Consider the following 26165-nt stretch of genomic DNA (forward strand, 5'->3'; position numbering starts at 1 on the left):
GGACCAGACCCTAATCTGAGATAGAAAAGGAAGGGATCAGACCCTAACAATATCTAAGATGGAAATGACAGTTTGCATATAGTATAGAAGTAATAAAGTATGAACGTATGTACGAATGTATGAAAGAAAGGTAATAAGTAAAGTATTTAAATATGTATCATCCGATGGGTATATGTAGGTAAGTGTATGTATTGTATGTTGCCTGATTAACTGGAACTCACCCAGCGTAGATGACTTTTAGTATGCACGCATGTGAGTAGAATGAGGCAGCTAGCTTGAGTGGGGCACATGGCAGAAGAATAAGAAGCTGGCATCGGAAGACTTGAGAAGTTTTTTTCAAATGATGTTTTAATTTTAAAGGAATTGGATATTTGTTTAAGACATGTTTATGAATTAATACGTAATGATTAATGAAAGTTTTATATTCTGCGCAAAGTTTTAATTAACTATGATATTTAGAACTATGTTCATGAGTAAATCCAACACCAAATGTAGGGCACCGGGATCGGGACCTTACAAGTTGGTATCAGAGCATAAGTTCAAGAGAATTACGCATCGTACATGCTTAGACTCGAACAAAGAATGGAACTGAAGTAAGAAAATAAAGAAGATGCCAGTTCAAGATAGCCATGTGTCACTCAAGCAAGCTCACTAAAGGTAAAGCGTATGAATAATTTCATGTATAATGTAAGAAATTGTAAGGAAGCTAGCTTAATTGCTAGGGATAGGAGTATGTGATTATATGTACTGTTTGATTGTCTAACTGCTTTAAAGTAGAACCATCACAAATAGACTCATAAGGGGAAATGTATAGGACACGGAAAGTAACATGATAAGCTAATCATAGATGGCCACTATTATTACCTTTTAGCCTTACTATCCTTGTACTAAATAGTTCCTTGACTGATGATGTTTATGTTTCCTTATAGAATACGAATGGCTGGAGCTAGGAAAGTTGTTGGACAAGGAGGTCGTACGGGACGTCATGGTAGGCCACGTAGGGTCCGAGAACCTTCTGAAGAACTAGTTGTTAACTCTATAGAAGGGCCAAGTGAGACTCTGTGAGGGCCAAGCCAGAATGAAAGGTATCAACTTGACCCTGCTGTTCAAGCTGCCATTGCTCAAGATGTAGTTGCGGCAGTGAAGAATCTTCAACCTGAAAAGTCTGTTGGAAGTCATGCAAGAACTTCTAAGAGATCAGGAGAGAATGGTAAGAAAGATGATGAGAGAGAGAAGGGTGATTCAAGTGAAGTTCGATCCATGAAAGTGGATGACAAAATGAGAGGTTGAGGTAGGTGTAACTATAAGTCGTTCAAAGGTTGCGACCCGCCAAAGCTGAATGGTTTAGGCGACGCAATCGCTACTCTTCAATGAATAACCGCAATGGGCAAGGTTATCCAAATTAGCGAGTGCCTTCCCGACCAAGCAGTGGGTTATTCCACTCACTCGTTCGATGATGAAGCTATGTACTGGTGGGAAAGTGTGGAGCAGAGGAAGACCCATGATAAGATTAAGGCGATGAGGTGGGACGATATGAAGGAGTTGGTAATGAAGAGGTAATGTGTTGATGCTGAGGTTGAAAGGGCTGAGATGAAGTTTCTGAACTTGAAGGCGGGAAAGATGACACACCGCGAGTATACTACTGAATTCAATCGCATGTCCAGGTTGGTTCCGGATGTGGTTAACGCTGAAGCTAAGAGAATCAAGTGCTACATAAGAGGACTGCCACAGAACATCCGCACTCTAGTCAAGACTAGTAAACCTGCTACTTTTGACTCTGATATCGAACTCGCAGAGATGGTTTATGATGACTTGGCTGTGGATGAAGTGGTGTTGGAAGAAAATAAGGAGAAGAAATGGATGGTTCCTGCTAAACGACCTGGTACTCAATTATGGAACCCTAAGAACAAGTAGCCTAGAGTTTGGGAGAAGAGGGCGGGAAGATGCAAGGTGGGGAGTGCAAGTGGAGTAAGGGGTCAGATGTCTGTTATAAGTGTGGTAAAGCTCATGGTGGAGAATGCAATCTTGGATCGAATGACTGTTATAAGTGTGGAAAGGTGGGGCATTATGCTCCAGATTGTATAGCAAAGCTTGCATGTTACAAATGTGGTAAGACGGGTCATTTTGCTATGGAATGCACCGATGGTGGAGCTGGAGGAAGCGAGAAAAAGGATGCTGAACAAGTGAGGCAAAGGACTAGGGCCTTCATGCTGACTCAAGAACATGCTAAGCAGATTCCAGATGTTGTGACAGGTACGTTTCCAGTAAACGCTATTTCTACTTCAGTACTGTTTGATTCGGGTGCTAATAGAAGTTTAGTAGCTACACCATTTAGTAAATTAGCTAATATGAAATGTTGTCGAGTGTCTAAAACCTTTATAGTAGAAACCACTAGTGATACCTCGGTTAAAATATTGAGAATGGTTAAGGGTTGTAAAATAGAGTTAGAGGGACGTAAGTTCTTTGTTACCCTGTATGTGATAACCTTAGGGTGGTTTGATGTAGTTTTGGGAATGAATTGGTTATCTGAGTTTGAAGCTCAGATAGTGTGTAAGAGTAGTATAATAAGGTTAAAGTCCTTGGATGGTAGTGCGTTGACGGTTTATGGTGATAAAGAAAGTTCAGGGCTAAATGTCATTTCGATGATAAAAGCCGAAGGATTGTTAGGGCGAGGGTGCGGTGCCTACCTGGCGTATGTTGTCAAAGCTACGGCATAGACGAAAGAAATGAAAGATGTTCCTATCGTGTGCGACTACCTAGAAGTATTCCCTGAGGATCTTCCGGGGTTGCCACCGGAGCGAGAGATAAAATTCAAGATAGATTTAATGCCAAGAGCTAGCCCGTCGCGAAAGCGCCTTACCGTCTAGCGCCATCCGAGATGAAGGAATTGATGTCCCAACTGCAAGAAATCCTCGAAAAGGGCTTTATTAGGCCAAGTGTTTCCCCGTGGGGCGCATCGGTGTTGTTTGTTAAGAAGAAGGATGGAAGCATGAGAATGTGTATAGACTATCATGAGTTGAATAAACTCACGGTGAAGAATAGATATCTGTTGCCACAGATTGATGATTTGTTTAACCAACTGCAAGGTTAGAGTTGGTTCTCTCGAATAGATCTCAGATCAGAATATCATCAACTAAAAGTGAAAGAAGTAGACATCCCTAAGACAACGTTTTGGATGCGGTATGGACACTACGAGTTCCTCGTGATGTCATCCGATATGACGAATGCTCCCGCGGCGTTTATGGGCATGATAAATAGGGTTTGTCGACCGATGTTGGATAAGTCAGTTAGCGTTTTCATTGATGATATATTGATTTATTCAAAGAGCAAATCTGATCATGGTAAGCATATGAGGGAAGTATTGGAGGTATTGAAGGAAGAGAAGTTGTATGGTAAGTTTTCGAAATGCGCGTTCTGGTTGCGAGAAGTGCAGTTTCTAGGCCACGTGATCAATCCAAAAGGAATTACCGTGGACCCAACTAAGATTGAGGCAGTAACGAATTGGAAGTCTGAACCTGACTGATATACGAAGCTTCTTAGGGTTGGCTGGCTATTATATGAGATTCATCGACGGCTTCTCCAAGATAGCCGCACCATTGACCGGTATGACCCGAAAGTATGTAGTAATCAGTTTGGGTAAGTTCCAAGAAGAAGCTTTTGAGGAATTAAAGAAAAGACTCATGCAAGCTCCAATCCTTGCTTTACCAGATGGTGACGAGGACTTGGTTGTTTGTACTGATGCTTCGCATCGTGGGTTAGGTTGCGTGTTTATGCAATGAGGAAAGGTTATAGCTTATGCGTCCAAGCAGTTGAAGGTTCATGAAAGTACCTACCGAACGCATGATTTAGAGCTAGCAGCAGTAGTGAATGCTCTCAAGATATGGAGACATTATCTGTATGCTACTAAGTGTACAATTTACACAGATCATAAAAGTTTAAAGTACTTTTTCGAGCAGAAAGAATTGAACATGAGACAGAGAAGATGGTTAGAGTTGATAAATGACTACGACTATGATATCAAGTACTATCCTGGTAAATCTAATGTGGTCACTGATGCGCTAATCCGTAAGAATAAAGAAGTCATTGCAACAGTGAAGTCATGCCAATTGATCATGAACTCAAGTCTTTTTGAAGAAATCATCAAGGTGCAGACAGAAGTGTTGGTAGATGAAGGGCTAGTGAATAAGGAAAGGATTTTCGGTCAGCAAGACGAGTTTATGGAAAACACTCATGGTGTTAAGACTAGGTTTGACCGTATGTAGATTCCACGCCATGGAAGTCTTAGGAGTCGAATCTTAGATAAAGATCATAAGTCAAGATATTTAATCCATCTGGGATATACTAATATGTATCAAGACTTGAAGAGAGACTATTGGTGGCCAGGTATGAAGAATGATGTGGTAGATTATTTCAGTAAGTGCTTAACTTGTTTTCAAGTCAAAGCTGAACACCAGAAGCCTTATGGGAAGATGCAGCCTTTGGAGATACCTGAATGGAAGTGGGAACACATCACCATGGATTTCATAATCAAGCTACCTCGTACAGCTAAACATCATGATACCATTTAGGTGATTGTGGACCATTTAACAAAGAGTGCTCACTTTCTGCCTATATGAGAGGCTATCTCGTCAGAAACGTTAGCAAGTTTGTTCATAAAAGAGGTTGTGACTAAGCATGGAGTGCCACTGTCAGTTGTGTCTGATAGAGATACTCGATTTACTTCTAGATTCTGGAAGATGTTCCATGAAGCCATGGGAACAATATTGAACATCAATATGGCATATCATCCTCAAACCGATGGACAGTCTGAAAGGACGATCCAAACCCTTGAGGATATGCTACGTGCTTGTGTCCTAGACTTTGGAGGAAGTTAGGATGATCATCTGCATCTGGCAGAGTTCTCCTATAACAACACCTACCATTCAAGTATTGGTATGCCACCGTTTGAGATGTTGTATGGAAGACGATGTAGAAATCTTGTATGTTGGGGAGAGATCGGTCAGAAGGAAATCGGAAGCCTAGAGGTAGTGCAAGAAACCTCTTCCAAATTTGATCAGATCAAGGTAAGGATGAAAGCTGCTCAAGACCGTCAGAAGTTGTATGCTGATAAGCGACGAAAACCAATCGAGTTCAACGTTGGCGAAAATGTGATGCTCAAGGTCTCGCCTTGAAAGGGAATTATTCGTTTTAGGAAGAGAGGAAAGTTAAGTGCAAGGTACATTGGACCATTTAAGATTATAAATCGTGTGGGTGAAGTGGCTTATAAGCTGGATTTACCCGAAGAGTTAGAAGGAATTCATTCAACCTTCCATGTTTCTCGTCTAAGGAATTGTCAAGCTGATGACACGTCTCATATGCCATTGGTAGATATTGAAGTTGATGAACGGTTGAACTACATTGAAAAGCCGGTGGAGAGAGTTGACGGCAAGGAAAAAAAACTCCGTCACAAGGTTATACCGTTGGTGAAAGTGATATGGAAGCATCGCAAGGGATCAGATGTCACTTGGGAAGTTGAGAAAGAGATGCGCAAGTTTTACCCAGAATTATATAGATGATAGTTAGGTTTCGGGGACGAAACCTCTTTAAGGAGGGAAGACTTGTAACATCCTACCTTTGAGAATAATAAATAAATAAAAAAGAATTTTGTTTGTTTAAAGTGTGTAAATATTTAATTAAGTTAAATAAATTAAAAGAATATGGACTTGGAAAATGAAAGATGAAATAAGGGATGGTTATGGGCCTTAGATCCATGGGCTTAAGAGAGTATAAATACTCCCTTTAACCCTAAAACCCTCATTTATTATCTTTCAAGTCTCCTACACACTCTAAAAACACACACACACACACCTCACTACTCACGGCCGCTACCTAGAAGAAAGATCCAAGACCAAACCAAGCTCGAATTCTTGAAAGATCTTGATGATAAGAGCAAGATACAACCCGAAAGTTCATAACCAAGCTAACTGTGACTTAGAACGTAAAAAGGTATGTTCTTCACGCTTAAAGATTATGTTTTTATGAATGGTTTGCCCTAAAACTCAACCCTAGAGTAAATCGGGTGTAGACGGACCATAAAAATGCAAACTTGATGTTAAAAAAATGGATTTAGCAAACTTATTAGTAGATACGGTTCATGTGAGAACCCTAGATCTAGCTTAAATGCGTTTGGGATCGATAAAGGTTTGAGCTTTATAATACCCGAGCTAGATCTTAGGTAAGGGGTGAAATGCGAATGTTAAAGGATGATAAAACACTAAAATGAAAGATTGGATATTTATACATAGTTATGGTAAAAAGGATTGAATGATCGGATAGCCGACTGTGGGCGTAGTCGAGTGCCACTCGCATAAGAAGTGTTTCACTCGAATACAAACGATCATTCGAATACAAGCTATACAAGATTGCTTACACAAGGTCATTCGCATCCAGCATGTACTCGAATACAATATGTATTCGAATACATTAAGTACTTGAATACACTAAGTATTCGAATACACAATGTATTCGAAAACACCATGTATTGCATACATTGTGTGTTTGCATACTTACATGTCCTTTGAATACAATATGGTATGAATACAATTGTATTCTAATAAACTCCATTTGAATACAACAAGGAAAGACATAAAAAATGTTACAAGTTATTCTATTCTAATATATGTTGTATTCTAAAATAAAGTGCTTATTCAAACACAAGAAGTATTCTAACTAAGTCCCATTAGAATACAAGACCATGCCTATGAACACAACATTTTATAAGGCCATTAGAATGAACCAAACTTAACCATTCTGGTGAAACTAAGGAAAAAGTATAAGATTATTAACACATATAATTGATAAACAGTTAGCCGAGCTTAGTTATGGAAAGGAATAACCGTTAAAGGCGAACGTAACAGGATCCAGGTGAGTTTCTAGCCCGATTTCCTTATTATGTTTTCAGGGCTGTGTGCATACTCGATGTGATAGTTAATACATTTACCTTAAATGGTAATTGTATGCCATATATTAATTGTAACACCCCGACCGATGGCGGATTATACATCGGGGCGCCACGTATTGTTTCATTACTCGCGACACTATTTGGGTGTCAATATTTAATAAATACATTTCATTGCGCACGCGCAGAACATGACATAAAGTAACATAAATCATATCATAACTTAAAATATTCAAATAACATAATATGTCTTGTTACATTTTAATCTAGGTCCAAACAAAAAGAGAACATCCTACGCGTCCAAGAGATTCCCAAAAGCTGCTACAGCAAACCTGAACATGTGTTAAAATAAAACGTCAACACTTGCGTGTCGGTGAGAAATCAAGTTTAATAGATATAAATAGATAACAATATCTGCGCGCATCATGTGTATAACTGGTGTTCAACAAGGGTGTAATCAGATTGTGATCAAGCCTTAGATCATAGCTCATAGTTCAATCCGTGCTCCCAATTGAGCACAAAAACAAGAAAACTGTGCAAGTGTAAACAAAAGAGAAATCATAAACGATAGTTCTCCCGTGTTCATCTAATGGATCCATGAAAACTGCGGAATAGGCCGACAAGACGGTTAATGATCCACACATACAAATAAACAGCCAAGTCTACGTCCATAACACATGGGGTTTTGCGCGACAAAAGTTCATAAACAAGTTTAAGACTCAAGTTTATACGAACACATGAACATCCCAAAACATTAAAAATAAAAAGGGATTAGGTACGAGATTACTCACCTGAAAAAGGTATGTTGAAAGATAATGCAAGAAACAAGCACAAGTTAACCTATAAATAAAAGTTTATTGGTTTAATGATTGATTTTATGTCTTGAATATATGTTAGCATAGTAATATGTATCTTTAACAAATTATTATATATTATAAATTACCGGAAATCTGGGCAGGACAAGGGAAAAGACGAAGGCAGAGAGAGGAGGCGGCTGAGGAACAACGGCAGAAGGCAAGGAGAAGAGAACAGAGGGGAGTTTAAGTGTTTGTGTGTGTAGTGTTAAATAACAAGAAATTAGTATTATATATAGGGAAACCCTAGGGAACACAATCCCTAAAAAGGAGGAAAAGATCTTATCAAATCAAGCAAAAGATATCAAAAGGCAAAAGATTCCAAAAGCAAAAGATATCACAAGATATGGCAGCAGGGGAACAGGAAAAAGGCTGACAGGTTACAGAATAAAGCATGGGAGGAGTCAGATAAAGGTACTGGTCAAGGCATGCAAAAGAAGATTTCAAAAGATAATGTCAGTCACTTTTTCTGTCAACCAATAGGATTGGTGCGCATGCTGCGCCGAAAGTGGCTTTTCGGACAGATGTCGGAACTGACCTAAAGAGCTCAAAAGATAAGATAAGATCTCAAAAGAACACAGGCTGACCTAAACAGAAGAAAAGATTTAAGGTCTAGCGCGAGAAGACTCGAGCGCACGCGCGAGGGCGAAGGCAGACAGAGAACAAATCCTTAGCGCGCCGCGGGAAGAACTATTATCCTTAGCGCGCCGCGGGAAGAATTACCATTCTTAGCGCGCTGCGAGAAGAACTACAATTCTTAGCGCGCTGCGAGAACAGTTCGCCTCGCGTATCGCAGGAACAACCGGTCATCACGCAGGCTTCCTTGTAAGGAGTCTGGCGCGTGGAGCTGCGCAGACATCCTTAGGCGGGAAGAACCAAAGGACAAGCAAAGAGTTAAGAGAGAAAGGGAGTTCAAGGCATAAAGGTTAAGCAGAGGGGCGGGACGGCGACAAGAGAGAAGAAGAGGCGGGACGGCGACAAGAAAGAGAAATTATTATTATTAGTAAGTAATATAAGAATATATGTATAATTTATTTAATGTTAAATTTACAAAGATTAATAATCAAATTTTAAATCATAAAAAGAATCGGATTCGAAAACGGGTACCTGGGTCGGGTCGGATTGGGCAGATGTCACAGTCTCCCCTACTTTAAGAAATTTCGTCCCGAAATTTATCTCGAAGTAGGTTGCGCAGAGAAAAGGTACGGTACTTGATCTTCATCTGATCTTCCCTTTCCCAAGTGAACTCGGCTCCGCGCTTGGACTGCCAACGAACTTTAACAATAGGGATGCGACTGCGCTTGGTTTGCTTTACCTCAGGATCCATAATCTCAACAGGCTTCTCAACGAAATGCATAGACTCATCAACTTGAACTTCATCAAGTGATATGTGAAGGTTCTCATCAGCTAAACATTTCTTGAGATTGGATACATGGAAAGTTGGGTGCACATTGCTGAGCGCGGGCGGTAGGTCAAGCTTGTAGGCAACTTTTCCCACCCTCGCAAGAATCTTGAATGGACCAACATAACGAGGTGCAAGCTTACCTTTCTTCCCAAAGCGGACAACACCCTTCCAGGGCGACACTTTGAGGAGAACAAGATCACCAACTAGAAATTCGAGAGGCTTCCGCCTGCGATCTGCGTAACTCTTCTGTCGGCTTCTGGCAGTCAGCAGATGATCACGGATCTTGGCGATTTTATCGGTTGTCTCTTGAACTAGTTCGGGTCCTGTGATTTGAACTTCACCCACTTCGTTCCAACAAATCGGTGAACGGCACTTTCGACCGTAAAGTGCTTCAAATGGGACCATACCGATGCTGGAATGATAGCTGTTATTATAAGAGAACTCGATCAGAGGTAGGTGTGAATCCCAATTACCTCCAAAATCAAGAACACAAGATCGAAGCATATCCTCAAGGGTTTGAATGGTTCGCTCAGACTGTCCGTCAGTCTGAGGATGATATGCAGTACTCATGTCCAAACGAGTTCCTAACGCAGATTGGAGAGATTTCCAAAAGCGAGATATAAAACGGCCATCACGATCGGATATGATGCTCAAAGGAGTACCATGACGGCAGACAATTTCCTTGACATAAAGATGCGCAAGTTGTTCAACACGGTAGGTCTCACGAATGGGCAGAAAGTGGGCAGACTTGGTCAATCGATCCACTATTACCCAAATGCTATCATGTTTGCTTGCGGTTAAGGGTAACTTGGTGATAAAGTCCATTGCTATGCTTTCCCATTTCCACGTAGGAATTTCAGGTTGTTCGAGCAAACCAGATGGGCGTTGATGTTCAGCTTTTACCTTAGAACAAGTTAGGCATTTAGCTACGAACACAGCAATATCCTTTTTCATACCAGGCCACCAATAAGAAAGGCGCAAATCTTTGTACATTTTGTCAGCACCAGGATGAACAGAATACCGGGTTTTGTGCGCTTCACTCAGTATGACAGAGCGAAGATTCTCATCATTGGGGATCCAGATGCGATTGAGATAGCAGAGAATTTCACTCAGATTAGAGACAAAATGCGCTTCCGCGCCACACGCTAACTCGGCGCGAAGGTTGCCATTGCTGATGGATGCGCGCTGCGCGTCGCGAATGCGCGATTCAAGATTGCTTTGAATCGGCGCAAAGCGAAGCTGCAGGCGCGGCAAGATACAGTTAAGCTGGCAGGGTTTTCGGCTGAGCGCATCGGCTACCACATTAGCCTTTCCAGGGTGATACCGGATCTCACAATCGTAATCGCTGATGAGTTCGTTCCATCGGCGTTGTCTCATGTTAAGTTCCTTTTGATCAAAAATATGCTGAAGGCTTTTATGGTCGGTGTAAAGGATACACTTAGTACCATAGAGGTAGTGTCTCCAGATTTTCAAGGCAAATACAGCTGCACCAAGTTCAAGGTCGTGAGTTGTATAATTCTTTTCGTGAATTTTGAGTTGCCTTGACGCGTAAGCGATAACCTTGCCTCGTTGCATAAGTACACAACCGAGACCTTGGTTGGAGGCATCACAATACACGACAAAATCATCATTACCCTCTGGTAAAGTTAGAACAGGAGCTTCGCACAACAATCGCTTGAGCTTCAGAAAGGCTTCTTCTTGCTTCGAGCCCCAAATATACGGTTTGCCTTTGTGCGTTAAAGCTGTTAAAGGCAAAGCGATCTTTGAGAAGTTCGCAATGAATCGCCGGTAGTAACCAGCTAAGCTCAGAAAAGAACGGATTTCGGTAGGAGTGGACGGCGTAATCCAGTTCTTGATTGCTTCAATCTTGGATGGGTCGACATGAATACCCATCTTGTTTACAATATGACCAAGAAACTGTACTTCATCCAACCAAAACTCACACTTGGAGAGTTTGGCAAAGAGTTGCTCGGTTCGAAGCTTTTGCAACACCAATCGAAGATGTTGCTCATGCTCGGCCTTGGTTTTAGAATACACCAGAACATCATCGATAAACACGATCACGAATCTATCCAAGAAAGGCCTACACACCCGATTCATTAGATCCATGAAAACGGCGGGTGCGTTGGTTAAACCGAAGGACATGACCAAGAATTCAAAATGGCCATAACGGGTTCGAAAAGCAGTCTTGGGAATATCCTCTTCGCGGATACGCAACTGGTGATAGCCAGAACGGAGATCGATCTCGGAGAAACAAGAGGCACCTTGGAGTTGGTCAAAGAGGTCGTCAATACGCGGTAAGGGATACCGGTTCTTAATGGTGAGCTTGTTCAGCTCGCGGTAATCAATACACATGCGAAACGTACCATCTTTCTTTTTAACGAACAACACCGGAGCACCCCAGGGCGAAGAGCTAGGGCGAATGAATCCTTTAGCGGTCAACTCTTGGAGTTGACTTGCTAATTCTTGCATCTCAGCGGGTGCAAGACGATAAGGAGATTTGGCTACGGGGGAAGCACCAGGGACCAGATCAATACGAAATTCGACTTCCCGAGCGGGAGGTAAACCAGAAAGATCATCGGGAAAGACATCAGGAAAGTCACGCACGATAGGGATTTCGCGAAGTTTCTTCTTTCCTTCATCGGGTTTGACCACATGAGCTAAGAATGCGACTCAATTCTTCCGCAAAAGTCTTCGGGCTTCAGAGCATGACATAAGTTTAAGACCGTTAGATGGTTTCTCGCCATAGATATGAAGATCACCATTTTCTCGAGGAATGCGAATCATCTTTTTGGCGCAAATAACTTCGGCGCGATTTTGCGAGAGCCAGTCCATACCGATAATGACATCAAAGCTTCCAAGCGGCATAGGAATGAGGTCGATTAGAAAATCATGTTCATTAAGGTTAAGCGTGCAATCTTTGATCACGGAGTTTATTAAAATAGTTTCACCATTAGCCAATTCAACTGAAAAGTTTTCGTTTAAGTTTATGCGCGGTCGCGCAAGTTTCTGCTCAAATGCGCGAGAAATAAAACTTCTATCGGCGCCAGTATCAAAAAGTATAGATGCATATTGTCCGTTAAGTAAAAATGTACCATTAACCACGTCATTATTCGCTTGCGCTTGGTGCGCGGTTATATTAAAAGCTCGTCCGCGCGTCACTTGGTTCGAAATTTGGTTAACTGGGTTTGCTTGCGTAATCTGAACTTGTAGTCTCGGGCACGCGTTCCGGAAATGACTGGGATCACCGCAGTTATAGCACGACCTGGGTCGTGGGTTAGGGTATGTTGGTTGTGGGTTCTGCAGGTAGGTTGGTGGTGTTTGCGCAATTGGGTTGGAGGGAAGGACTCTACAGTTTTCCGCATTGTGACCAGCGCGGCCACATCGGTGACAAAGTCGACACGGGACTTGAGGTGGGTGGTGAAGTCTACAGGTTGGGCAAAAGGGTTGGTTTCCTGTGTAGGGTTTCTTAGTTGGCGGGGCAGGGAGTGTGGGATTGGTTAAGGCATAGTTATGGACTACAGGGGGTGTTGGGTAGGTTGACAGTGGGTTAGGAGCGTGTACTGGAGGTTGGTAGGCGGGTTGCTGGACAACGAGCGGGTTGGTAAGCGCGTAGGCTTTGCGCCTGCGCTTGAGGTTGTTACGGTTTGAGGGTTCTGGCTTGGTTTCTGTTGGTTCTGGGACAGTCTTGGTGGGTTTGGTCTTCTCAGCTCCCCGCAGGAACAGGGTTCCTGCCCTGACATGGTTGTCGCTGAGCACAGCGGCCAACTCGATGGCGTCAGAGAGGGTTAGTGGGTTCCTGGCCCATACAGAATCTTGGATTTCCATGGGGAGACCCCCAAGGAACTTCTCGATGGCTCGGCGGGAAGGGGTAACTAGGTGCGGGACAAGCAAGCTTAATTCATGGAAGCGCGTCGCGTACTCGCGCGCTTCGCCACTGTACTATTTCAGGTTCCAAAACTCTTCCTCCAGGCGCTTTACTTCGTTGGGAGGGCAGAACTCTCGCGTCAAGATTTCCTTGAATTCCTCCGAAAGCATGCTAGAAGCAGCCGCTGCGCCACGCGCATGAGCTACTCCATTCCACCAAGTAAGCGCCCTTGATTCTAGGACACTTGAGGCGTATAAGGTTCGTTTGTCTGGAGGGCATTGGGTATGGAGGAAAGTGTTTTCAATTTTCTCGAGCCACTGGAGCATCACGGTGGCTCCTTCAAGTCCGGTGAATTTCGGAGGGTTACCCGCATTAAAGGATTTAATATTGTATCCGGAGGGGTTGGGATTATTTTGGTTTAAGGCTTGGGCTATCGCGGCGGCCATTTCCTGGGAACGTTGCTGCCTACGTCTGCGCGCGGCTTCTCTCCTCTGAAATCGGCGAGATAGCGGAGGCATTCTATAAAAGTTTTAATTTTTGTTAATATCTTGGCATAGGAAATCGTTTTAGCGCAAAGTATATCGTCGTAAAGCTTGTTTCGCGAAGTTAAATGCTATCAAATTTTGAGGTAAAATATGAATTTAAATGCAAACTTAATACAGGTAATGAATTCGAATTGAAAATCGACAATTCATGTATCACCATGACTTTCCGAATTCTCAATTTAAAATATCGAGTAAATGAGCATTGAAGGTTGACAATTCATGTATCACCATGACTTTTCAAATCTTCAATTTAAAATATCGAGTAAATGAATATTGGAGATTGACAATTCATGTATCACCATGACTTTTCAAATCTTCAATTTAAAACATAAAGTTAATGGTAATTGAAAATCAACTATTCATGTACCACCATGACTTCTCGGATTTTCAATCCCCACAACAAACGAATATGTAAGTAAAGAAACGAATTGAAATTTATCAATAAAAATCGAAAGATCGCGAATAAAACATGAAATCAAGTGCTGCGTATGCGCCAGCATATTTTATAAATATCGAGTAAATAACAATTAGCGCGCAAACATGAGATATTTCTCATGCGCGAGAAGGGACTCTTAGCTATTCTAGGTCGTTACGTCTAACCACCTATCCTAAAGTCACGGAGCTTTGATACCAATCTGTAACACCCCGACCGATGGCGGATTATACATCGGGGCGCCACGTATTGTATCATTACTCGCGACACTATTTGGGTGTCAATATTTAATAAATACATTTCATTGCGCACGCGCAGAACATGACATAAAGTAACATAAATCATATCATAACTTAAAATATTCAAATAACATAATATGTCTTGTTACATTTTAATCTAGGTCCAAACAAAAAGAGAACATCCTACGCGTCCAAGAGATTCCCAAAAGCTGCTACAGCAAACCTGAACATGTGTTAAAATAAAACGTCAACACTTGCGTGTCGGTGAGAAATCAAGTTTAATAGATATAAATAGATAACAATATCTGCGCGCATCATGTGTATAACTGGTGTTCAACAAGGGTGTAATCAGATTGTGATCAAGCCTTAGATCATAGCTCATAGTTCAATCCGTGCTCCCAATTGAGCACAAAAACAAGAAAACTGTGCAAGTGTAAACAAAAGAGAAATCATAAACGATAGTTCTCCCGTGTTCATCTAATGGATCCATGAAAACTGCGGAATAGGCCGACAAGACGGTTAATGATCCACACATACAAATAAACAGCCAAGTCTACGTCCATAACACATGGGGTTTTGCGCGACAAAAGTTCATAAACAAGTTTAAGACTCAAGTTTGTACGAACACATGAACATCCCAAAACATTAAAAATAAAAGGGATTAGGTACGAGATTACTCACCTGAAAAAGGTATGTTGAAAGATAATGCAAGAAACAAGCACAAGTTAACCTATAAATAAAAGTTTATTGGTTTAATGATTGATTTTATGTCTTGAATATATGTTAGCATAGTAATATGTATCTTTAACAAATTATTATATATTATAAATTACCGGAAATCTGGGCAGGACAAGGGAAAAGACGAAGGCAGAGAGAGGAGGCGGCTGAGGAACAACGGCAGAAGGCAAGGAGAAGAGAGCAGAGGGGAGTTTAAGTGTTTGTGTGTGTAGTGTTAAATAACAAGAAATTAGTATTATATATAGGGAAACCCTAGGGAACACAATCCCTAAAAAGGAGGAAAAGATCTTATCAAATCAAGCAAAAGATATCAAAAGGCAAAAGATTCCAAAAGCAAAAGATATCACAAGATATGGCAGCAGGGGAACAGGAAAAAGGCTGACAGGTTACAGAATAAAGCATGGGAGGAGTCAGATAAAGGTACTGGTCAAGGCATGCAAAAGAAGATTTCAAAAGATAATGTCAGTCACTTTTTCTGTCAACCAATAGGATTGGTGCGCATGCTGCGCCGAAAGTGGCTTTTCGGACAGATGTCGGAACTGACCTAAAGAACTCAAAAGATAAGATAAGATCTCAAAAGAACACAGGCTGACCTAAACAGAAGAAAAGATTTAAGGTCTAGCGCGAGAAGACTCGAGCGCACGCGCGAGGGCGAAGGCAGACAGAGAACAAATCCTTAGCGCGCCGCGGGAAGAACTATTATCCTTAGCGCGCCGCGGGAAGAATTACCATTCTTAGCGCGCTGCGAGAAGAACTACAATTCTTAGCGCGCTGCGAGAACAGTTCGCCTCGCGTATCGCAGGAACAACCGGTCATCACGCAGGCTTCCTTGTAAGGAGTCTGGCGCGTGGAGCTGCGCAGACATCCTTAGGCGGGAAGAACCAAAGGACAAGCAAAGAGTTAAGAGAGAAAGGGAGTTCAAGGCGTAAAGGTTAAGCAGAGGGGCGGGACGGCGACAAGAGAGAAGAAGAGGCGGGACGGCGACAAGAAAGAGAAATTATTATTATTAGTAAGTAATATAAGAATATATGTATAATTTATTTAATGTTAAATTTACAAAGATTAATAATCAAATTTTAAATCATAAAAAGAATCGGATTCGAAAACGGGTACCTGGGTCGGGTCGGATTGGGCAGATGTCACATTAATTATGTGATAAATAATATATCTTTAATGTGAATGAAAGCTTTTCGGTACGTGAACGATCTTCGGATATTCCACGTATTGTCAAGGAAGGTATGTATATGAAATATGAATGTGTATGAAAGGTATATGTATGATATGTGGGTATGTATGAATGATAATGGAAGTATATATATAGAAGTAAAGTATGATATGGGGATGAAAAGAAAGTATACACGAGTGTTGGAGAAGGAAATGACTATACCCTAATAATATCTGAGATAGAGAAATAAGGGACCAGACCCTAATAATATATGAGATAGAAAAAGAATTGATCAGACACTGACAATATCTGAGATGAAAAGGACAGTATGTATATAGTATAGAAGTAATAAAGTATCAACGTATGCATGAATGTATGAAAGAAAGGTAATAAGTAAAGTATTTAAATATGTATCTTTGAATGCGTATATGAAGATAAGTTTATGTATTGTATGTTGCCTGATTAATTAGATCTCACTCAGTGTAGCTGACTTTTAGAATACACGCAGGTGAGTAGAATGAGACAACTAGCTTGAGCGGGGCACATGGCAGAAGAATAAGAAGCTGGCATCGGAAGACTTGAAACGTTTTTATGAAATGATGTTTTAATTTTAAAGGACAAGGATATTTGTTTAAGACATGTTTATAAATTAATATGTAATGGTTAATGAAAGTTTTATATTCCACGTAAAGTTTTAATTAACTCTGAAATGTAGAACTGTGTTTATAAGCAAATCTAACACCAAATGTAGAACATCGGGATCGAGGCCTTACAATACTAAGCTGGGCAATAAAAGCCATTGGTTGAAAAAGAGCAAGAGGGGAGCCATATTTCTACACGGACCCACCAGCACCACACACAGCCTCAATCCCCTTATGGGAGATTACTCATAATACACAATCGTATTTTTCCAATAATTCATGGTAAATAGTTAACCCTGCTACAAAATTACATGTCATGTTGTCTGCAAGTGTACCAGTCGAAAAGTTTATAATAAACACATATAAATAGAGCAGAACTTACAAGTACGAATTTCATGTTAGACACCGATTTTGAATATCAACATAAATTGATAGCTTGTTGTCTATCTATGGTAGATGCATCACACCAGTCAATACATACAAAGTTTCTTCTCTTTTCACATAAAAACTCATAGAATATGTCAAAGCAGATGGCTTAAATAATGTTTTATTGGTTTTAGAAAAATGTCAATATATTGTTTCTTAATAATATGTGAATGGTATAATAAACGGGTCGAGTTGAGCCAAAGCTCATTAAACTTATAAAAGCTCAAAGTCAACTTGTTTATCATCCACTTTATGTTATGATGATTTATATATAATAAAATTATTCTGTAAATATATACTCAAAACATTAAATCAAAATTATATAAATACTAGGCTCGTTTAGGCTTACGAGCCTACTCGAGCTCGATAAGTGAATCTTGGTCTCATTTATTACACAAACTTATTTTTAGGCTTTAGTTGAGCCCAATGTCACTTTTTTTTACCATAATTTATGTATGATGATAAATATTATTATGTAAATATAACCCTTAACTATTAACTATTTAATCAAAGCCATCCTAAAAGTAAAAAGGCAAAAAAAAAAAGAAAAACAAAAAGAGAGAGAGAATTTAAGAAAAAACGATAACATTTTTTATAAACAAATAACAAAACATAAATCACATACCAAGAAGATTATTGCCACTCCTATCAATGGTGGTTGCATGATCATGCTTCGCAGGAAATAAACCCGTATGACGCATCTTTTAAACAATAGGGAAACTACCTTTGACACTGATCAATCCTTTACTACCACATTATTTTTATCTTCAGTTACCCTAGATTATCCGAAGGGCATTACTGGTAATGGTGCACCCAAATTATCCTAAAAAAATTATTTTTTATTATAAAACAACTCAAAAATGAATAAAAATGCATGCATTATATATTTAAAAACACATTATAATTAAACGGCATTTTATTAAATATAACATAGATAAAAATATTATTCCCAGTTCCAATTGTTTTTTACTTTTTTTACGAATTCAAAAGTGTCGTTATCGCGAGCATTAATTTTTCCAACCATATGTCGTCATTTCAAACACACTTGGTGTTGTGTACGATCCCTTGATCCTCCCTCCTAAACAAAATAGTTTCAAAATTGGGCCCAAAAAGCCAACTCCGTTGCTCCACAGGGTCCATTTCTTCACAATCGTAGACACCAACCTTAGCTAACGCTACTTCGTCATGGTTCCATCTTCGTTACACAATTCGTTGGGGATTTGATTGCCCCATGTAAATATTGTTTGAATTTAAAGAGAACAAATATTGTTGTAGAATATTGAATGTAAAAAATGAAAGAGATGGAGATTTAAATAGGAAAATAAGAAATTGAGAATAATTTTTATTGGAATTAATTTAAAAAAGAGTCATTCAACGGCTATATTGAACCAATTCTCACGGGGAATACTCCCTAGCACACTCACTGTCAGGAGAAAATGAAGGGGTGGCGAAGGTGTACCCCTGGAGGAATACTACCCCTTGGATGGTACTCGTGAACCACTCCCTACACCCTAATAAAGGTAACTTAAATCATATAGTTATCCTTCAGTGAATTACAAGTCTGTAAAAACAATACCCTTGTTTTAGAACCGCGGATTAAAAATTTTAAAAACACAAAACATAAAAGCAATAATAATAATAATAATAATAATAATAATAATAATAATAATAATTATAACAATAATAAATAATGAAATTATATAAATATCTCTACTATATTAAAAGTTAAACGAACAAATATAAATGGACGCTCACGAACGTAAATAAATGAACAAAACGTGTGTTCGTGTTCTTTCGTATAATTGAATGAACAAAATAAACGAATTTAAACGAACTTTCTGTTAGAACGATTCACAAAAATTTAATGAACGTTTGATTCATTTACAAGCATAATATGCTCAAAATTACTTGATATGTTAGAGACGAGCGACTTCAGAGCTAAATAACTGTTCACAAGTTGTAATACATTTTCTCTAAATATATTATCATAAATGTAAATTAAAAGTTATATTTTCATAGTAGGATTAGTTTTACACCAAACTTTTTAAAAATACACCTCTACTCCACTTTAAGAAATTTCCATTTAGCAACCAGCCAACACCCAATTGCTAGTTTTCTAGCCCATTGAGCTACATAAATATAGCTCTGGTTTATTTAAAACTAAAAATGTGATCTACATACCGAACCGATGCCGAAAACTTAAAATTTGGTATCGATTCGGTACTGACAATACCAAATCAGTTTCGAATACGGTCGAACCGAAAAAGCTCATCCCTAATGAAGATGGTTGTACAATTAGTTTAAAATCGTAAAACCGTCTAAACCAGTTAGTATGGTTTCACGGTCTGTTTTTTTATTTAACTCTCGGTCGGCTGGTTACAAAAATCTTAAACAGTAATGAACCGGACCATACAATAATTTAATTGCAAATGTAATGAGGTGCGATCCAAAATGTGTGTTTCTTTTGCTTATTTTGACATGAGTGGAGTTGGTGGTTGTTGATCGGACTCATATGTGCCTCTCATTACAAAAATAACCCCAATTATGTGCCCGAAATCTTGAAATCATCATGACCAAAACTAAAAAAACCCTTTAATTAAAAAAGTTGTAAATTTTTAGTGATTTCTGAATAAAAAAATGAGACCATATTTATTTCTCAAAATATAAAATGATAAATGAGATTCCCTTTAATTTAGGTCCATGTAGTGGATTATATTCTCCATGTTACAATCTTATCTAAAGCATGCAAAAGGAAAAACAACGTTGAGAATCTTATTCTTCCTCATATCTCCATAATTTAGGTCCACAATCTACAATGCATCATGTACAATTTTTGCTACATAAGCTATAACTCTTTTCTTGTTTGACTTGACATTCATCTATGTAGTTAGGGCATACGGAGTTCAAACTTTTTAGGTCGTTCAAATCAAATATGGCCATTCGTGTAAGCGCGGGGGCTTGAGTAAAACATCATTACAAGCTATTTTATTGAACGATGCATGATTGGTGTTATCCATTTGTCGTCGAGTTTCATATTAAATTAGGCGTGTTTGGTTATTATTTCGGGTTTTGGGTCAATCGGATAATTTTTATTAGATATATGATGCCCTAGACAAATTGCATTAAAGATACTTGGGTTATTCAATTTCAAGTCGGGTAAAATTTCACGATTTGTTAGAGTGAGGTATATTAACACGTGTTTACAAAATATAACTTCGCACATGTATGAAAACATATCAAGTTTCAATATTTTTTTGAATCCTCCCGGACTTTGAATCTAAGACCATGTAGTGGGTGGGGGGGGGGGGGGGGGGGGGGGGCTAAAAAAATGGGCGACAATGGTGATTTTTAGAGAAGAACACCCCCCCCCCCTCCCCAGACGATAAGAGGGCGACAAGAGGAGGGGGCGACGAATATATGTTGCCGTTCCGTTTTTGAAAATAATATTATTTTAATATTTTAAACCGTTGAACGGTCAAAAACTAAAAAAAACAATACACACACATACCCTCTTCTTCTCCAACTACATCTCAAACATTTTCAACATTTCATACAAAAATACCACATCTCTTCTCCAAAAAAACCCTACAAAAATGAATCCTAAAAATAACCTAAACCATTCATATCCCCCTTTCGGGCAAAACCAACCGAACCAACAGAACCTAAACGTTCCATTGCTCAGTTTTAGCCAACACCCTACTCCACCAAACCAACAAACCAATTTCCCGAACACTGGAAACCAACCTAACCTAAACTATCCATTTCCATTTTATTTTCCCGACCCGAACTTAAAAATGTACGCCAACTTTCTCAACCACAAACCCCATGCTGGTGTTCGAGTCTAGCCAACCGGTGACGGTGCCGGAGACTCAGTCGGCGTGGGCGTCAGGTTTAACCTGAAAGGCGGCCCGTAAATACAAAAAGAATGAACCTGGGGAACCGCCGGCACCACGTGAGTACTTAGCGTAGACGGAGGAGGAGAAATTAGCTCTCACACTAGTTTGGATCGTCATTTCAGAGAATCCTGGCGTTTGTACGTTGTTAATAGTATTTATTTGTCTTTATTTGGTATTCATTTGAAATTAATATTAATTGTGAAAAATAATTTTAATTGTAGCAAACTTTCAAGTCGCGAATATTTTGGAAGAAAACATTTGAAGTTTGGCTCAAGATAGCGGGTAAATCGATTGAATATCGAGTAAAGAACCGGTTCAAGCCCATTAGAAGGTCATAAACCATTAATGACAAAATTTTGGGATATACAACCGATTGAAGGGACCCGGTTGGTGTAGTGGGCAAAACGACGCCAACATCCAATCTCGAGCGTTAACCGACTTTCGAACTCAAGGGCAACCGGAAGAGAGAATAAAGAAGGCATCTAAGCATTTAAATTCTTGGGAGAAACTTTGGGTTTGCTCGAAATGGAACGGGCACCCACCGTTCCGGACACTCGACGATCTTGCGCATCATCCCGGCTAGAAAACGGTCGAAGACCTCGTATTCTACAAATCCGAGCACACCCGCAACACCTTCCGATGCTCGTAACTTCTACCTCATTAATGAAGACAAGGATGACGCTGTTAATTTAGGGGATGACGGTGTACAAGAGTTGACTCGACCCTCGGGAGAGGAAGAAAAAATAATGGAAAAAATGTGGAGGATTAATCTATAACATTTCAGATTTTTCGTATTTGTATTTGTTTACCCAATTCATGAATATAATTCGGATCTTTTGTATTAATAAAAACTTAAATTTTTTAGTATTTAACTTATTTTATATTTTCATAGCTTTCAATTATGTCAAATAGCCCTTAAAAACTCTTAAAATCGCTTAAATGTCTAAAAATGCGTTTTTGAAACTAAAGGGACTAAAACTATCAAACATCAAAATTTGGTAAAAGTGCTCATTTGCGTAGCGCAAAGGAACAACCCTATGTTCCTTAGCGCCGCGCGAACCAATGTTTTTTCAGCCATATTTGTTTTTGATTATAGTTTAATGCAAAATCTTTCCCTAATTGATCCTAAATCACGAAAATTGAGCTCCTAGAAAAGTAGTCTGATGTTGAATAGTATCTAGGTTCATTTCCACCGTTTTCATTGATATTATGTTGATCAAAAGACTCGATTTCGTCATCAATGCAATATCCGTTTACCTTAACGAGTCGTTTTCTTGTCCAACAAATTGAACTTAAACGAGCCACACCTCCAAACCCTAGAATTTTACTGAAATCATACTTTTCACCGTTTTCCTTTAGCTACCACCCTCTGGTTTGGTATTTCTCGAGCTTTGACTCAATATTTCTCATCATTCTAAACGTTTACAGGGTAAGTTGTCTTCTGTAAATACGTTCATAATTATTCACTAAACAATAACCCTTAATTAATTTCTGTGATTGAGGGCAATGTTTTCTTAACCGGACCGGACACCGAACCGGAAGGCTTACCGGTTCAACCGGTCGAACCGGCCGAACAAATTTAGTCAAAAATGACGGATCAAGCTTAAAAAAATGAGTTTTTCAAAAAATATATATATTTTTCTTTAGAAAACCGGTTTAACCGGTCCGGTTTTCCGGTCGGACCGGCCGAACCAGTTCGGACCGGCCGGTTCCCTGACAGCCAAGCGAACTATGTGAACCGGACCGGTCGGTGGACCGAATCCTGGTCGAACCGGTTCGACCGGCCGGTCCGGTCCGGTTTCAATTACATTGATTGAGGGGATTAAATGTATCATTTGGACTCCGACCCGTGTAAGAGCAATTTGGTCAACAACTTTGACTGATCAATTTTTGTTACTTTTGGTAGGAACTAGCTTTCGGTCCAGAAGACTTTTTCACTCATCTTTAAAGTTTGAGTGTAATGTTCAGAACCCGACTCCTTACTCGGAGTTCGGATTCTGAATAGTGCAGCTCGCTTAATTACTGAAAACCTTATAACTTGAGTTATACATATCTAATTAACCTTAATCCAGTTGCGTTGTTCTCGGTTTTTATTCTAGTTTGTTATCTTTAATTTTCAGGTTCGTTCGGATTATCTCAGTCAGCTCGTTGAAAGTTCGGTTTCTCGTTTTTCTTATTCTTATTATCTAATCTCGCCTTAGTAATAAGGTGAGAAGTCATTCCCCATATTTTACTTAAAATTATTTACATATTATATCATATTATCACTGGAAAACTATGAAAATTGTGTATGTATCAATTAAATGACTAACTGCTACTTGTTTACTTGTTTGTTTGTACCGCATTCGGAGAGGTCCATCATAATCACACTAAAACATGATCATACGGCGTCTAAGTAGCCAAATCCCAATTTTCTAGGCAATGGTCAACTGGCACCCTTGTTTTCTTTTGTTTTTGTCATAGTAGCCAAAGCCCAATTCGCTAGGCAATTGTCAACTGATGCCAACTACTTGCTCATGGTTTGATTGATTTATACTCACAATATCAGTTTTGCTATTTTGTTTATATATATTTATTATCTTCAAACTGGTGACTTTTTCACTTATCCCCGTGTTGACAAATTATATTACTTTGTACGCATTTGCGTGTTTTCATTTGGTTTGAAGCTAATGTGAAGAAACATTTAGAGATGCTTTAAGATAAATAAAAAACAAGACTATTTGTGCTGATTTGGGATTAAATTATAATTTTCTTTTAACTTGTGTACTTGGATGAAATTTTGGATTTAATAAATAACTAATTAGGTATTATCAGATTTGGACGATAGTACCTTATGAGCTGTGAACTACAATTCGCACTCAGACCTTCCGCCGTGGGTTGAGGTATGACATAATCATCGTCACGAGCCGATGCAAGGGCCCACAAAGAACTCGACCAACTAAAAAATATGTTCGGTCATTTCGAAACCCAAACCTAATAATGAACTGGCTGGAATGTAAACCGATGGATTGGATTGGATTGGACTAGATCGGATTAGATAATTTAAAGTAGAGGATCGAAGTATTTGGATTGAATGGTCGAAGTATTCGAATACTGTCGATGGACTTGTGGACTATCGATTGATCGAGCCCTACTTGTAGAGTGTCATTCTAGAGTTCAATTTGTCATGAATCATTTAATCAGGCAATATTTTAAGTAAATCTGGTATACCCGAATTTGGAAATTTTTTGTATCCTATAGTTAAGCTGATTATCCAAATTTTTATACCCATAGATATACCCGAACTGATTTACCCGAAATATAACCATCTCGGTTGATTTGAGGAAGATTTGAGGGACATTGTTGGACTGACAATTCCAGAAAATCACCCTCATTATTGAATTTTGTCTATCATCCAGCAAAGAGCAGGAACTGTTAGAATTGAAAGAAGACAAGCAACCTATAATGCAAGAAGAAGATGATTCTTATAATAGGCTTTGCTTTGTAATGTATGCGGACAAAATTTTTGAATATGTAATAGTTTAACTTTTGATATGTAAAAGTTTGATTTTGATTTAATATGTATTTTGACTAAGTGTATGTAACCTTAGAGATGTTTTGGGACAACTGAGGTGTTCCAATCTAGGGGGAGATTGTTGAGTCAAAGATTTGACCTAAAATGAAGTATATGGAAGACTGGAATCTTCTCAACCTCATCAGAAATCGCTAAGTATTGATCCGAGCACACTTGATCTTTTTGAATGGAATGAACAAAGGATTGGTACATAATCAAATTACATATTCAAAAACTATACTAAGTGTAAGACAGTTGTCATTCCTTCTAGAAACCCAAATGATTGGTACATAATCAAATTACATATTCAAAAACTATACTAAGTGTAAGACAGGTCTTCCGGGTTGACTTTGTAACATTTGTCTTCTCCGAGTAGGCTTTGTGCCATTTTGTCCTTTACTAGTAGACCTGGTAACCTTTATGTGTGCTCGGGAACAGTTCTCCGAGTAGACTTTACTTATAGTATTTTCCTGAGAAAATAACTCACCTAGCAGACTTCAATCTCCTTGACCATAGATTTGCTCGATATGGTCCTACGAGCAAACTTGTTATCTGAGGTCCATTCAACTCTTTGTTATGAGAATAACTTATTAGCAAAGCAATGTGTGCTTGGTAACACTGAATCTTGCTTGGAGTTGAACATTGCCCGATGGCTCCTTAGATAATTCATTAACTTCCATCAAGCATGCTCGGACCACTGTTTATTAATGAATACCTTGCTATATCTTCCAAGTAATTGGCTTCAAAAGCTTGGTTTTACCAAGGGTTTGCTAGTAAGCAAACTGTGCTCGGTAATGAAGAACAACCTTGATAGATATAGTGAAACCTGCTCGGATACACACTAAAGAAGATTTCATGAAGATAACTCTGCCCGATAAGCAAAATATCATGCTCGGCCAAGTAAAACCCTGCTCGGATGTCCAAGTGTGGTCGGATCAATACTTAGCGATTTCTGATGAGGTTGAGAAGATTCCAGTCCTCCATATACTTCATTTTAGGTCAAATATTTGACTCAACAATCTCCCCCTAGATTGGAACACCTCAGTTGTCCCAAAACATCTCTAAGGTTACATACACTTAGTCAAAATACATATTAAATCAAAATCAAACTTTTACATATCAAAAGTTAAACTATTACATATTCAAAAATTTTGTCCGCAGACATTACAAAGCAAAGCCTATTCTAAGAATCATCTTCTTCTTGCATTATAGGCTGCTTGTCTTCTTTCAACTATGACAGTTCCTGCTCTTTGCTGGATGATAGACAAAATTCAATAATGATGGTGATTTTCTGGAATTGTCAGGCCAACAATGTCCCTCAAATCTTCTTCATGCAAAAGCATTCCCATTCCATCCATCAAAGCGCTCCCTATCTCTATTATTTGAAATATGCTACAGTATCTTTTCATATATGAAAAGCTACTTTAGCCCTCCCTATCTTAACAAGATCCTAGTTTTCTCCTAG

The 26165-nt window shown here is 39.2% G+C and overlaps 1 protein-coding gene across 1 annotated transcript in view; it reads left to right on the forward strand.

Moving 5' to 3' along the window:
- Window positions 1–1797: 1797 nt before the first annotated feature.
- Window positions 1798–26165, forward strand: part of LOC143597877 (protein FAR1-RELATED SEQUENCE 5-like) — a 30546-nt gene continuing 6178 nt past the window's right edge. The window contains exon 1 of the mRNA XM_077076256.1: window positions 1798–1882. Within this exon, the coding sequence (XP_076932371.1) occupies window positions 1798–1882 (85 nt within the window). The remainder of the gene's footprint in view (window positions 1883–26165) is intronic.

The sequence above is a fragment of the Bidens hawaiensis genome, unplaced genomic scaffold (genome assembly GCF_021521415.1).
Source record: "Bidens hawaiensis isolate Kalapana, Puna unplaced genomic scaffold, B.hawaiensis_p1.1 tig00049163_1, whole genome shotgun sequence".
NCBI lineage: Eukaryota > Viridiplantae > Streptophyta > Magnoliopsida > Asterales > Asteraceae > Bidens > Bidens hawaiensis.